The sequence below is a fragment of the Trichechus manatus genome, unplaced genomic scaffold (genome assembly GCF_000243295.1).
Source record: "Trichechus manatus latirostris isolate Lorelei unplaced genomic scaffold, TriManLat1.0 scaffold00175, whole genome shotgun sequence".
In the NCBI taxonomy this organism is placed as follows: domain Eukaryota; kingdom Metazoa; phylum Chordata; class Mammalia; order Sirenia; family Trichechidae; genus Trichechus; species Trichechus manatus.
In genome coordinates this window covers 3,332,086-3,345,707 of record NW_004444111.1, presented here as the reverse complement: position 1 = coordinate 3,345,707, position 13,622 = coordinate 3,332,086, and the positions used below count along the sequence as shown (strand labels likewise).

General features: G+C 35.3%; 1 protein-coding gene across 2 annotated transcripts in view; it reads left to right on the top strand.

The window, feature by feature from the left end:
• The window catches only part of RNF138 (ring finger protein 138), a 27,446-nt gene that overhangs the window by 9,634 nt on the left and 4,190 nt on the right, over positions 1-13,622 (top strand). The window contains exons 3-6 of one of the 2 annotated variants that reach the window (XM_023741182.1): positions 7,226-7,391; positions 8,630-8,745; positions 11,784-11,834; positions 12,670-12,778. In XM_023741182.1, coding sequence (XP_023596950.1) covers positions 7,226-7,391; positions 8,630-8,745; positions 11,784-11,834; positions 12,670-12,778 — 442 coding nt within the window. Of the gene's footprint in view, positions 1-7,225; positions 7,392-8,629; positions 8,746-11,777; positions 11,835-12,669; positions 12,779-13,622 lie in introns of both variants that reach the window. The other variant, XM_004386889.2, reaches the window with a different exon arrangement.

Below are 13,622 nucleotides of genomic sequence, written 5' to 3'. Positions count from 1 at the left end.
TAATAATTGGAAACCTGAATAATTGAACACAGAGATAGAACCAACCTTGTTGGATATCATGACATATTAGGAAGCTATGGTAATGAAAATGGTGTGGTATTAATTTAGCATAATGATCAGAATACATTAGAGAGCCTGGAAACAGTCCCGTGCATATATTGGAACTTTATCTTTGACAGATGCAGTGTCACAAAACAGCGAGGCAAAATGATTTATTCAGTTAGGTGGTATTTGGGCAATGGTTTGATGTATGGAATGTCTGTCTTATACTGTACATAGAAATGTTTCACATGGATTAAAGACCTAAATGTGATGAGCAAAACTTAAAATTTTTAGAAGGAATGCAGAGGAATATCTGATCTTGAGATGGGATTTTAGGAAAAGTTGTGATGAATTTAGACTACATTGAAAACTGTAAACTTCTCCATATCAAAAGACAACAAACAAGGTTAAAGACAAATGATAGACTGAATGGTGATGCAGTCTGTTCTGCTACATAGATATCAGAACAGATTGATTAATAACGTGATTTTTTTCCCTCATACGTTGATGTTTTGGCCCATCAGCAAATGGCAACTGAAGCAAAGTACACTAAAACACAGCTGAACACAACAAGCCACAGAATTAGTGATGACAGTGCTCAGCTGCTAACTGAAAGATTGGCAGTTTGAACCCACCAGCCGCTTCATGGGAGAAAGATGTGGCAGTCTGGTTCCATAAAGATTAGAGCCTTGCAGACCCTATGGGGCAGTTCTACTTTGTCCTGTAGTGTTGCTATTAGTTGAAATTGACTAGTTGGCAGTGGTTTGTTTTTAGTGGGTACACAATGCTTGCACAATACTCTTCGTTCAGTCTGGCAGTGAGCTCTGTCTTGGAATAGCTGTTACGTGGTTTTCCATTCCTTTTTGCATTTTACATTTATCTTCATAAATTACCAGCTTCAACTACTCATTTTCTTCTTAATTTTATGGTAAAGTCTTTATTAGGAACTTAATTGTCTTTTAAAATTATGTGTTAGGATTTTTATTAGTAGTTTATTAGAATTGTTATGGTTTTGTTAGTGCTCTGTAACAGGGTTGCCAGGGTGTGTCCATCCGCAGCCATTTTTCCATAAACCCTGTAAGTTTTAGTGTGCAGTTTTGCAGAATGCAAATTTTTTTTACTTTTTAAATTTTATTTTTGTTGTTAAGAATATTCACAGCAGGACATATACTAGTTCAACAATTTCTTCATATACAATTCAGTGACATTGATTACATTTGTGCAGCCATTCTCACCCTCCTTTTCTGAGTTGTTCCTCCCCCATTAACATAAGCTCATTGCCCTCCCAAGTTTCCTATCTAATCTTTTGAGTTGCTGTTGTCAGTTTGATTCCTTATAGATACTTCTTTAAAAGAGCGCAATGCTCAATGCATACATTCTTTACTAGTTAAGCTAAACTATTGTTTGGTTTTAAGAAAACTCCAGGGGATCTCAGGGCAGTGGTTTTGGGAGTTCATCCAGCTTCCATGGCTCCGGAAAATCTGTATCCTGTGAGAATTTATAATGCTGTTCTGCATGTTCCCCCTTCTGATCAGGATTCTTCTACAGAATCTTTCATCAAAATGTTCAGTAATGGTAGCAGGGCACCATCCAGTTCTGGTCCCATGGCAAAGGAGGAAGTTGTTCATGGAGGCAGTTAGCCACACATTCCATTTCCTCCTCCTATTCCTGATTCTCCATCCTCTGTTGCTCCAGTTGAATAGAGACCAATTGTTGTATCTTGGATGGCTGCTTGCAAACTTTTAAGACCCCAGGCACTGTGCAACGAACGAGCTAGGAGGTAGAATGGAAACACTAAATAAGATACTAGGGATGGCCCATGAAACCATGACCCTAAACCTCCAAACCAAGGAACCAAATCCCATAAGGTGTTTGATTGTACATAAGCAGCCTCAGCAGCTAATCTTTTTTCATTGTTGTAAATATATCACACAACTTTTGCCAATTCAACTTTTTATAGGTGGACAATTTATTGACACCAATTACTTAGTCAGCTGTGCAACCCTACTGTTAATGCAATTTTTCCATCACTATAAACTGAAACTCGGTACTCCGTAAGCAGTACCCTCTCCCCTCCGCCTTTCCCCTTCCTCCCGTCCCTGGTAACCACTGATGCACTTTGGTTTATTCCATTTGCCTGTTCTTATCTTTTTATATAAATGTGGTCATACAGTATTTGCCCTTTTATGATTGACTTACTCGACTCAGCATAATGTCTTTAAGCTCCATCCATATTGTAGCATGTATGAAGACTTCATTTCTCTTCCTGGCTGAGTAGTATTCCATTGTATGTATGTACCACATTTTGTTTATCCCTTCATCTGTTGATGGGCATTTAGGTTATTTCTACCTTTTGGCTCTTGTGAATAGTGTTACAGTGAACATTGGTGTACACATGTCTGAGTCTGTGCTTTCACATCTTCTGGGTATATACTTAGGAGTGAAATTTGGTCATATGGTAGTTTCTATTTTTAGTTTTTTGAAGAACTGTCACTGTTTTCCATAACGGCTGCACCATTTTGCATTCTCGTCAGTAATGGATAATGTTTCTAGTTTCCTCACATCCTCGCCAACATTTGTTAGCAAGGTTTTTCGGTATTGCATATATTATATCAGAAATGCCTTAAGTACAAAAAGCAAATGATTTAGTATACGAAAGATGAAATTCTAGTTTGTAAATCACTTTCCTTCAGAATTTTCAACACATCCTTCTATTAATTTGTCATCTGTTATTGCTGATGAGTTTGATGCTAATGTGGTTCTCTTTGTAAGTGATACATATATGTTTTTTACTCCCTTTCTGGAAGCTATTAGAGTTTAAAAACAATTTTTTTTCTGAGAATTTCCAGTGATACATCTGGGTGGGGTCTGTATTTTTTTTTTTTAATTCTTTCTACTGGTTATTCAGTCATCTTATTCTGCAGACGTTTTTTAATTCTCAAAATTCCTCTCACACACACTTTCAGTATAATTTTCTGTTTTCTTTTTCTGTCTTCTGTTGGTTGGCTATTCGACCACCTGGACTACAGCTCTGGTGAAATTTCCCTTTTTTTTTTTTTTTAATCCATTATCTCCCACCCATCTCCTAATTTTAGCATTTGTTGTTGTTGTTACTTTAAGATAAGTTGGAAGATAATCTTAATTTAGCTCTTTCTGTATTAATTTTAACATAACTACCCTTGTTTTTACTCCTAATTAATTTTTTTTTTAAATTTAAGGATAACATACATATATAGAAAAGGGCCACATCATAAATATCCAGCTCAATGTATTTTCCCAAACTGAACAGATCTTTGTTATTCAGCACCCGTATGAAACCACAGAACATTATCAGCACCCTAGAAGACCTGCTAATGCTCCCTGATCCACGGATTACATCCCTTTCTCCAGGATACCACTGTCCTGACTTTTAACACGCATCAATTAGTTTTACCTGCTTTTTGTATTTTATAAAAATAGAATCATGCAGTATGTACTTTTTATGTCTGGCTGTTTAGCTGAACATTACATTGCATTCATCCATATTGTTGCGTGTAGCTGTGCTTTTTCATCCTCATTACGGTGTACTATAGTTTTCATTATGTAAATTGTCACAATTTGTTTATTCATTCTTCTGTTGGTGGACATTTGTGTAGTTTTCAGTTTTTGACTGTTATAAATAATGTGGCTGTGAATTTTCTAGGAAATTCCTTGTGGTCATATATGCAATTCTGTTGCATATATACCTAGGAGTGGAATTACTGGACCATAGTGTTTGCATATGTTAACCTTAAGTAAATACTACCAACCAGTTTTCCAAATGGATAACTCCAAATACATATTTAGGTTGTTTCACATCCTCCCCAACACTTAGTATTTTTAACTGTTTTCATTTTAGTCATACTGGTGAGTGCGTGTTGTTATCATAGTTTACAATTAGTTTTCATTGTTTTGTAAATGAACTTCGAACTTTTTCTTTATTTTACTCCTTCCTTCTAAATATAACTTGATAGTACATCTTAGTTATTTAAGATCTTTTAATGTTCTATGTTTATATTTTATTTATAATTATTAAATTAGCCAGCATACTAGCTAATTTACCCACTAATAGTGAAACTGTTCTATTTCATTTTTCTCACTCACGCACCATCATTTTTATGCATAGTTCTCTCTCTCTCTTTTTTTTTTTTTTTGGCTGGTATGGATTTTTTGACAGTTTTAGTTCTTTATTCAAAGAGGAGAGTTTACCTTGATAATTTGGTGATAGTTTTACCCTCATCTTTTTAAATATCTTCCTTTGGCTGCTAAGTAGACTTGGCTTCTATAACATTATTTAATCCTGGTTGTTCTTTTTCTGTGACCCTTCCTTCTCCAAACACTCCTTTAAATATTTGTTTTTCTAGATTGTTTCTTTGGTGCTCTTCTCACCTTATCTGCTCTCCATATTTTTGCCCTAATTTCCAGACCATATTTCCTTTTGTTACTGCATATCATGCATTGAGATTTTTGTAGGTACTTTGAGCTTGCGCTTATTTTTCCTCTGTCAAACCATCTTCCAATATTTATTAACTCGGTTGATAAAGTCACTTTTTACTCAGGTGTTGTAAGTTATAAATGCCTGCCTTTCTCATTTGCCCACAACTAATTATCAAAAAATTCTGTTGATTTTATATTTTAACACAGGAAGCCTCCACCTTACACAGTGACAAAGTGAGAACTGTATCCCTGAAATGGAGATCTTATCCCTCCTTCCTACCCCTGCCTTAGTGCAGACTTTACCATGTTCTAGACTATTGTTCAATTCTTTTTTCTTTGGTCTTCAACTTCTCCCTTCTTTCACTTTTACAGTCTCTCTGATTGAAGAATGCAAACACTGGCTGAAACAAAGAATTTAAATTAAAACTTTAGTATTCAAAATTTACAAAACTAAGTGCAAAAGAAATTTAAAGAAACTTTCAAATGATGCTTTCTGTAAGTTTGTAGTATTTGTACTTCTGAGGTTATTGAAATTCAGAACTGCACAGAGACTTTTGGGATACTCTGTATTTAAAGGTTTTGATAAGTATTGACAAATTTCTTTTTAGAAGTATAGAGCATTCCTTTCTTTATATCCTCTTTAACACTGGTTATTTTTATTTTAAACTAGTTTCCAGTCTGGTGAGTGAAAAGTAGTGTTAACTTGGTTTTGTTTATTTTGCTTTTTTTATTACTGGTTATGGTAATTTTTTTAAAGTTTTAATTGATTATCTTAATTGGTAATCACTTCTAATGCTACATTAGTAATATTAGCTACTATTTATTGAGAATTTACCTGACTGTGACAAATACGGTGATAAGCATTTTACATGCATTATCTATGTTTGTCCTCTGAACAATGCTGTGAAGTATAGATGTACTTTTGTTATTTTATGAGCAAGGAAACTGATTTTAGAGAGGAAAAGTAGCTTGGTTGATGCCACATAGTTAGGAAACCCAGATTCTGTGATCTGTATTACACTTTATTACCTCTCAACTTTTGTTAGTATAAACCCATAAAATCAAACCCATTGCCTTCTAGTTGATTCTGACTCACAGCAACCCTGTAGGATAGAGTGGAACCATAGGGTTTCCAGGGAGCGGCTGGTGGATTTGAACTGCCAGCCTTTTGTTTAGCAGCCGATCTCTTAACTACTGAGCTGCCAGGGCTCCATTTTGTTAGTATACATGAGGCATATTCAATATATTTGCATTTATAGGGGATTGAATTAAATATGTACTTGCTCTAGATTCCACATATAAATGTTTGTGATTTATCTGGTTCACCTAAAAGAAAATGATCGTTTGATAAGATTAGGGGATAAAAAAATAAATACGTTAGTTTGGATTCAATTAGAATCTTGGTTATAGATGTTTAGAGCTGGAAGGGTTCCTAAATATTTCTCAAATTATATTCCATTGCACAGTGTTGCGGGAAATTTTCATGTTTTCTGAACAAATAAATTTGGACAAAACTTATGTTTTCTTTAGCACAGCAGTAAATATTGTAAATTATAGAGAAACCTATTTAACTTTGTTTTTTACCCTATAATTTTCCAAACCAATATGTATACTGTTTTATAGTAGACCTATTCATATCTTGTGGAACAACATCTTGAAATACAGCAGTTTGAGACAAAAGCTGATATGGGCCATTCTCATTTTATAAAGGGAAGAAATGGAGATTCATTGTGGTTAAATGTGTTGCATAAAGTCACACAGCTACTAAATGGCAGCACCAGGATGAGATCCATTTCTTATTTTGTACCATGCGTCTTCTGATAATGTTGTATAATACTAATATTTATTTTTTATATACTGTTAAAACGTTGTAAAGCAGACTCAAATATAATTTCTTTTATATTTCCACCTAGTCCATTTATCAGTCTTATACTCTCAGAAACACATGTACAGTTTTAAAATTCTGAGATATATGTATATATGAATAACCTAATTTATTTGGCATGAATAAATATCCATAATCACTTTTTTTAATGGCAAAGTTAAGATTTTATTTTTTAGACTTGCATTTTAATATATCAGTTCAGTGAGTAAAACCAGGAAAATGAGTAACTTGTATATGATGTTAGAGCTGACCATGACCTGATGTGCAAATTTTTGCTTTTAAGGTTAATTTTGCCATTTGTTTGTTCACGGAGTGCGGGCGTTTGTTCATCTAGCTCCTCCCTCCCTCAGGGCTCTTCCCTGTATAACAAGGCTGCCATCCAAGGCCTAGTAGGATGTTCAAGGGGCCAGACCATTAGGGCGCCGGCTTGCTCGCCCCTGCATGCCCCACAGATGTGGTGGCGCCTCTACAAGGGCCCCTTGCTGGGCAGTGGACAGTGCACATGGGGATGCACCTGGCAGGAAGCTTGCCTGCCCCACCCAGGGACACCCAGAAGTGCGTGGGGGCGTTGGAGGTGACAGAACCTGCAGACCCACCCACCTCACTTAGCCCAGCATGATAAACCTTGTTTGCTTTTTTAATCTTGATGTCCAGGGAAGTCCCCATCTCTGATTCTCCACAGCGGGCGCTGCTTCTGTTGAGCGTGACCCGAGGGGAAGGAGGGTTGTCCTGCCTCTCCTCCCTAGCCCAGGTCTTTCCCTCTCCCACTTGTTTGATTTTAATCATAGAAATGAAAAGAGTAATTTTTTTTTCCAGTTAACATGTCACAAATGTTTGGTTTAGTTTCTGTAGAAAATGTTTCCTGACTGCAATGAGAGAAGGTGGAATACATTGTCCCCTCTGTCGTGGAAATGTGACTAGAAGAGAGAGAGCATGTCCTGAACGGGCTTTAGACCTTGAAAATATCATGAGGAAGTTTTCTGGTAGCTGCAGATGCTGTGCAAAACAGGTAAAGTAAATGTGCTATAGCTCCTCTTTGAAAGTCAAGTTTCTTCTCTGAAATTCCTGCGTGTGTTTTTGGGGTCGGTGCTGTTTTGAAGAGAAAGAAGTTATTTAGGTTGGAAATTGGGTAGAAAAGGCCAAAAAAGCTGTGACTGTAGACCTCACTAGATTATTAATTTATTGAGAACAGAACCTGACACAGTCTGAATTCACCATAATTTTTGACATGGTATTTTTCTCAGAGTAATTGCTCATTGATTATATGAATTAAATAAGCAAGCTAGCATTTAACTCATTTAAACCCCATTCTGATACAAACTCAACCCTTAATTTCTAAGAGTAACATCAGTATTCCACTTTGTACATAAATGTTAATAGTTCGGCCAAATATATTTGTGTGGTTAAGGAACTTTTTAGCTGCCTATTTTATTTATGTATTTATTTATTTAAGAAATTACAAGATATTTGGTAGAAAACTTTGCTTAGTTTTTAAGGAACAAGTAGGAAAACTAGGTGTTGGCAAAAAAAATGGCATTAATTCTTCAGTCTGGATTTTATAGTTCCAGCATTTGGAGAAGGAGTAAAATGGTGAAGGGTGGTTAGGCTTTGAATATATCCCTGTGTCTATGGATTTATCGCAGACATTGTTTCTAACAGCTAATAGAGTCGCTGAGCAAAACTAGTTGCTATTTCATGCATTCACCCAGGTCAGATCTGCTTTTCCATCTCTTCGAAGGAGGTATTTAACTGACAGGGCAATGGAGTGAAGCTGGAAAACACACTCGAGAAACTCTGGCTCTGCTCCTCAGTGAGAAACTGAAAAATGTGCCAAGTGTTTACCTGGGAACGTAATTTTTTAAGCTCTTTATAACTATGCCATGTTGCAATAAAGAATAAAGAAATGCTTGGTAGTACGAGGCAACCTCTTATATTTTTATTTGTTTATTTAGATCTGTTATTAGTGTTAGCCATTCAAAGTTCAGGTATAAAATTTTTAAATATTTTTTTGTGGTGAGTCTGGACAGATGGACTATTCTCCATTGTCTCTGCATCTGACAGATGGAAATGTATTACTTACTTTCAGCTACTACGTAAAGATTACATCATTTACTTAAAAAAACAAGCAAATTTGTTTAAATGAAATATTTAGTAATTTTTATTTTTCCTCTTAATGACAATATCTCAAATCTTGTGAATTCTTTTCCAAGTTAAAAATCACATTACCTTTTAATCAATGATTTACAGATTAAGTTCTATCGCATGAGACATCATTACAAATCTTGTAAGAAGTATCAGGATGAATATGGTGTTTCTTCTATCATTCCAAACTTTCAGATCTCTCAAGATTCAGTCGGGAACAGGTAAGCAATGTTTATTACTAAAAAGAGAATTTTTATAATTGAAATGGAAATTGTTTAGGGAACTATGATAGAGTATTTTTTGTTATGCCTGAAGGTGTTTTAAGTAAACTGTCAAGTATCCAAACCACAATGTATACTGTTTAAAATCATTCTAAGTATCTACATTCTGTGAATAAAACAGTAGACTTGGGAGACGTGAAGATTATTCTCTCTTATTGATTTTACAACTACAGCTATTTGAAAACTGGAGAAAACCCCTTTCAGTAATATATTTGCAAACTAGAATCTCTTTTTCTTTGCTATTTGAAGAATAGGCTGTTATTTGAAATTTTTAGGTCAAATTTATTTATTCTGATAATAATGTAAAAGTATGACTTAGTACCATTAAATTCTTAGTTCTATTTTGGTTTTTTTTTTTTTTTAAACTAAGTTTTGACTTGATTTATATGTTTATGTAATTTTTTATGAAATGTTTTACACAGAAAAATGGCCGTAATGCACCTGTATGGTTTAAAATATAGTGATAAAACAAATACCCAGTTATTCAATAACCTAGGTCAGGAAATAGAATCTCCTGTGAGCCCCTGCCCATTTGAAACCCCACCCCCACACTCCCAGAGGTAACCACTGTCCTCTTTTTTGGTTCATTCATTCCTTTGCTTTTCTTTATAGTATCACTGCCCATGCATGTATCCCTAAACAGTGCATTATTTAATTTTGAAAAACTCAATAGCAAGCACACATATTACTGTGTAAGAAAGCCATTGTTGCTACTATTATAGAAGGGCTCCCAGGAGACTATGTTAAGCAGAGTCTGTCAGATTTTATTTTAGTAGTGTTTCATTTCACAACACATGTTGCTAATTTTCAGTAGTTTATCCACCCCTACGCAGTCTACATTCAGCATAACTGCAGTCAGGCTGCTTTCCTATCCCTCCGTTGAAACTCTTCTGGTAAAGATCTTTAGTAATTTTCTGATTGCCTAGTCCACAAAATTCTTTTAGGTTATTTTATTTAGCTTCTTAGTGTCATTGGATTAAATTGATCACTCCCGTCTTAGGATTCTTTAATCCTCTTGGGTTCCTTCACCCCCTGTACTTTACTTATTATTGTACTTCTGCTATATAGTGATTACCTGTTTATTTGTTTTTGGACCCACTAGATTAACTTTTTAAGTGTGGGGTTGGTCTTTGTCTTGTTTAGCATTGTATCTCTAGCTTGTTAGCACAGTTCGTAGTTCTATATGTATGACTTGTGCAGTCACTGCTTGTTAAATTACCAAATAACTTTTCTTCTCAGGATATACCTTTTTCCCTTACTCCCACGATCCTGTTGGTCATATTTACTGTATTTACTATTATTTCTCACATGTGCTTTTTTCCTACCCCTGTTGTCATTTCCTCAGTTCAAGCCCTCATCATCTCTTACTTGAATTATTGCAGTAGTCTTTTTTTGGTTGTCCTCCTCTATATCCTTGTCCTCCTCTGGTCTGTCCTATTTTGCCAAAGTGATGTTTCCGAAGTGCAGTTCTGATCTCTTTCTCCCTGTGCTCTGTCAGTGACTTCCCTGTACTCTGTCACTGCCCTATAGCATTGTTTCTCATCTTGAGTTCCATGGGCCAGCTAAGGGCTCTGTGAACTCCCTAAAACTGCCGAATTTTGTGTATGGTGTATTTTTCTGGAAAAAAGGTGTCAAGATTCTCAAAGGGTTTCATGATCTCACATCCAACAACTGTCAGATAAGACAAAATTCCTTTCTAATCTGGTCCTTGGCTCTGTTTTAAGCCTTTCTTTTTTCTGACTACCCAGCATTGCCCAATATACTCTCCCATTGCTGTCGAGTCGATTCCAACTCATAGTGACCCTGTAGAACAGATTAGACCTGCCCCGTAGGTTTCCAAGGAGCAGCTGGATTTGAACTGCTGACCTTTTGGTTAGCAGCCAAGTTCTTAACCACTATGCCACCCATATGCCATAGCCATGATGAATTTCTTGCACCATATCATTGTCATCCTTGAGAAGCAGTATAATTTAGTGTTTAAAACGACGGCTTGGAGCCAGACCCCCTGGGTTCAGATCCTAGCTCTGCCACTTACTGTTGTATGACTTTCGGTAAGAAACTGTGCCTCAGTTTTCTCATCTGTTTAAAAAAAAGGAGTGGGGGGAGTAGTGGTGGTGATGATAATATTAGCACCTTGTACGACTGGGAGAAAAATGAATAACGAGTTTTTTAAACACTTTTACTTACTGTAGTATTGAGATAACCAGCAAACTTCTGTGTGGTACAAACAGTTTTTTTTAGGCCACTACCTACTTCATTGCTATTTTAAATATTCTTCTATTGAAAGGCCTCATTTTATAAAATTGACCACGTTGATAAAATTTTCTAGTACATAGGTGACAATCCCTGTATGGGTGGAATGTATACTCTTTCCTCAGGATTCCTCTGATATTCCACATGGCATGTGACTGTGGCATAGGAACTGAGTGAGGATGTCATGGTGTTCTGTATATTAAATGTTAGTAAAGTCTAGTTTCTTTCCTTTTGGAGGGTAAAATATATAAACAATGAAAGTTCAAATATTTTCTTAAATCTACTCCACTTTGGAGTCTGCAATCTTAAGTCACACCCTAGTTAAGAGTCAAAAGTTCATGAATATTCCTAATTCTCTTTCAACTTTCAAAAACTTACTATTCTAGATAGAGGAATATCTTAATATAAAAGTCTAGAGGACCGGGGAGGTTATTCGTACTATGGATTTAAGATATTTCTGCAAAATTCTGTATTCTCTATACTTTTGTAATTGTGCATAAACTAATTTTAAAGGACATTACTAAGGGCCTGTTAAGCTGTCTTACCTTAATTTACTTGAAAAAGTAATTCATGCCATAATGGTTTCAAAGTTCAACACTATATGAAGTTCATACTTTTAAAACAAATTCATATGAGTCTTCTTTAGCAGTTCAGATGAATGAATCTTTAATGTTCTTTATTATTTGTGGCATTAACTCCCCTCCCGCACGCTTCTTAAGTAATAGGAGTGAGACATCCACATCCGATAACACAGAAACTTACCAAGAGAACACAAGGTAAGCTTTTGAAAGATTCTACTTCAGTAAATAACATCTATCACTTTATCAAATAATGAATTCTTAAGTTAAGCTTTTTTATTCAGTTAAATCACCAGACATAGTGTTAGAAGTTAGCAGTTTAGAAATAAAATGCACAGTTGCTGCGTTCAGTGCTCCCGTATTAAATCAGAAGAGCTTAGCTCTCTACTTTCACTGTGGTCAGGTTTCTTCCATGTATGATTCAGGTCGAGTTGTCAGTATTGAACTGTCCCTTGCTGCCATTCAAAGGTGTTAAACCCAGTGGTGCCTGATCCTCAGATTGTTTTGAAGTGTTTCATTCTGGTCGTCAGTGCTTTTTCGTTCCTAACTTTTCCTAGCAATTTTGTATGTTAAATTCCTAGGGACTGGGATATATTAAAGATAAGACATTGATGGAAATCTTTTAAATGTTTTAAATTCTTAGATATGAGGTTTCCAAACTGAGGTGCCACGGGATGTTTTGAATTTTTGAGGAACATGTGATGATATCTTTTGGCACCGCACAAACTACTGTAATTAAATTGTTTAGCAGTAGCTGCTTAATAAATGAAATTGTGTGTGTGTGTGTGTGTGTGTGTGTCCTAGAGGCATCATGAAAACTTTTTTACCAGGATAGGCGCTGTCAACTGAGAACCTTTGGAAACCTCTGTTCTAGATTATTTATTGTAAACAGTTACTTCAGAATGAGAGAATATTTGAATAGTTAATTATAACTTGTAAAAAAAGAATCTTATAATTGGTCAAAAAATAGGAGCACATGATTTTTATGTTATGATTTTGAATTAAATATTCTTCATTTAAAATTGCTTTATAGTTCTGGGCATCCCACCTTTAAGTGTCCATTGTGTCAAGAATCAAATTTTACCAGACAGCGTTTACTGGATCACTGTAACAGTAATCACCTATTTCAGATAGTTCCTGTGGTAGGTACACATGTTTAAGACAGTCTTCTGCTTAGATTAAGGCATGCTGTTTCATTTACTTCACTTCATGTGTACAAGGGAAGGTAATTGATGTAAATGGGGAGGGGCGTTATCATTTTGGTAGATGTTTATCAACAAATGGCTGATGATTGTGAAGCAATGTAGGAGCGATACTTCCTTTCAGCTGAACATTTGTTATATAAAATATTTTCTTTGGGAATAAGAATAGAAGGAAAATGTTACAAGTAAAATAAGAATTATACATATTTCTAAGCTGTCCTAATGGATGTACTTAGAAAAAATTGTGAAATCATATGCCCCAGTAACTATAGGGGGCCTTTAAACTCTTGTGTAGCAGACAGAGATACTACCTACTTTGCTCATTAGAAGAGGGTGATTTATGTTAAGTAAACAAATACAGTGCCAAAGACATTTCCAGGAAAAATAAATTCTCATATGGCAGAGGTTTCACTTAATATTTTATATTGGTTTACTAAAGTTTTATTAATTTCTGCAAAATGTTCAATGTATCAGAAACTTTTGCTGGAGTCCAGCTACCTAAGTTTCTTTTTATATCATTTTAGTAGGTAATTCACTTTTCATAATTCATTTAAAGCCTTAAAGGAACATTACAATTAAAAAATGCCAACAAAAAAACCCTAAGGATACAATTTAACATTTATTTCATTGTCATTTTACTTATAAATGAAATGAAGCTGATAGTAATTATATCACAGTTATTGTGTAGATCAAATGAGATCACATACTAGGTACATTGTAGGCAATTAAGATCACTGTCATTATAATGAGGAACCCTGGTGGCTCAGTGGTTAAAGTGCTCAGT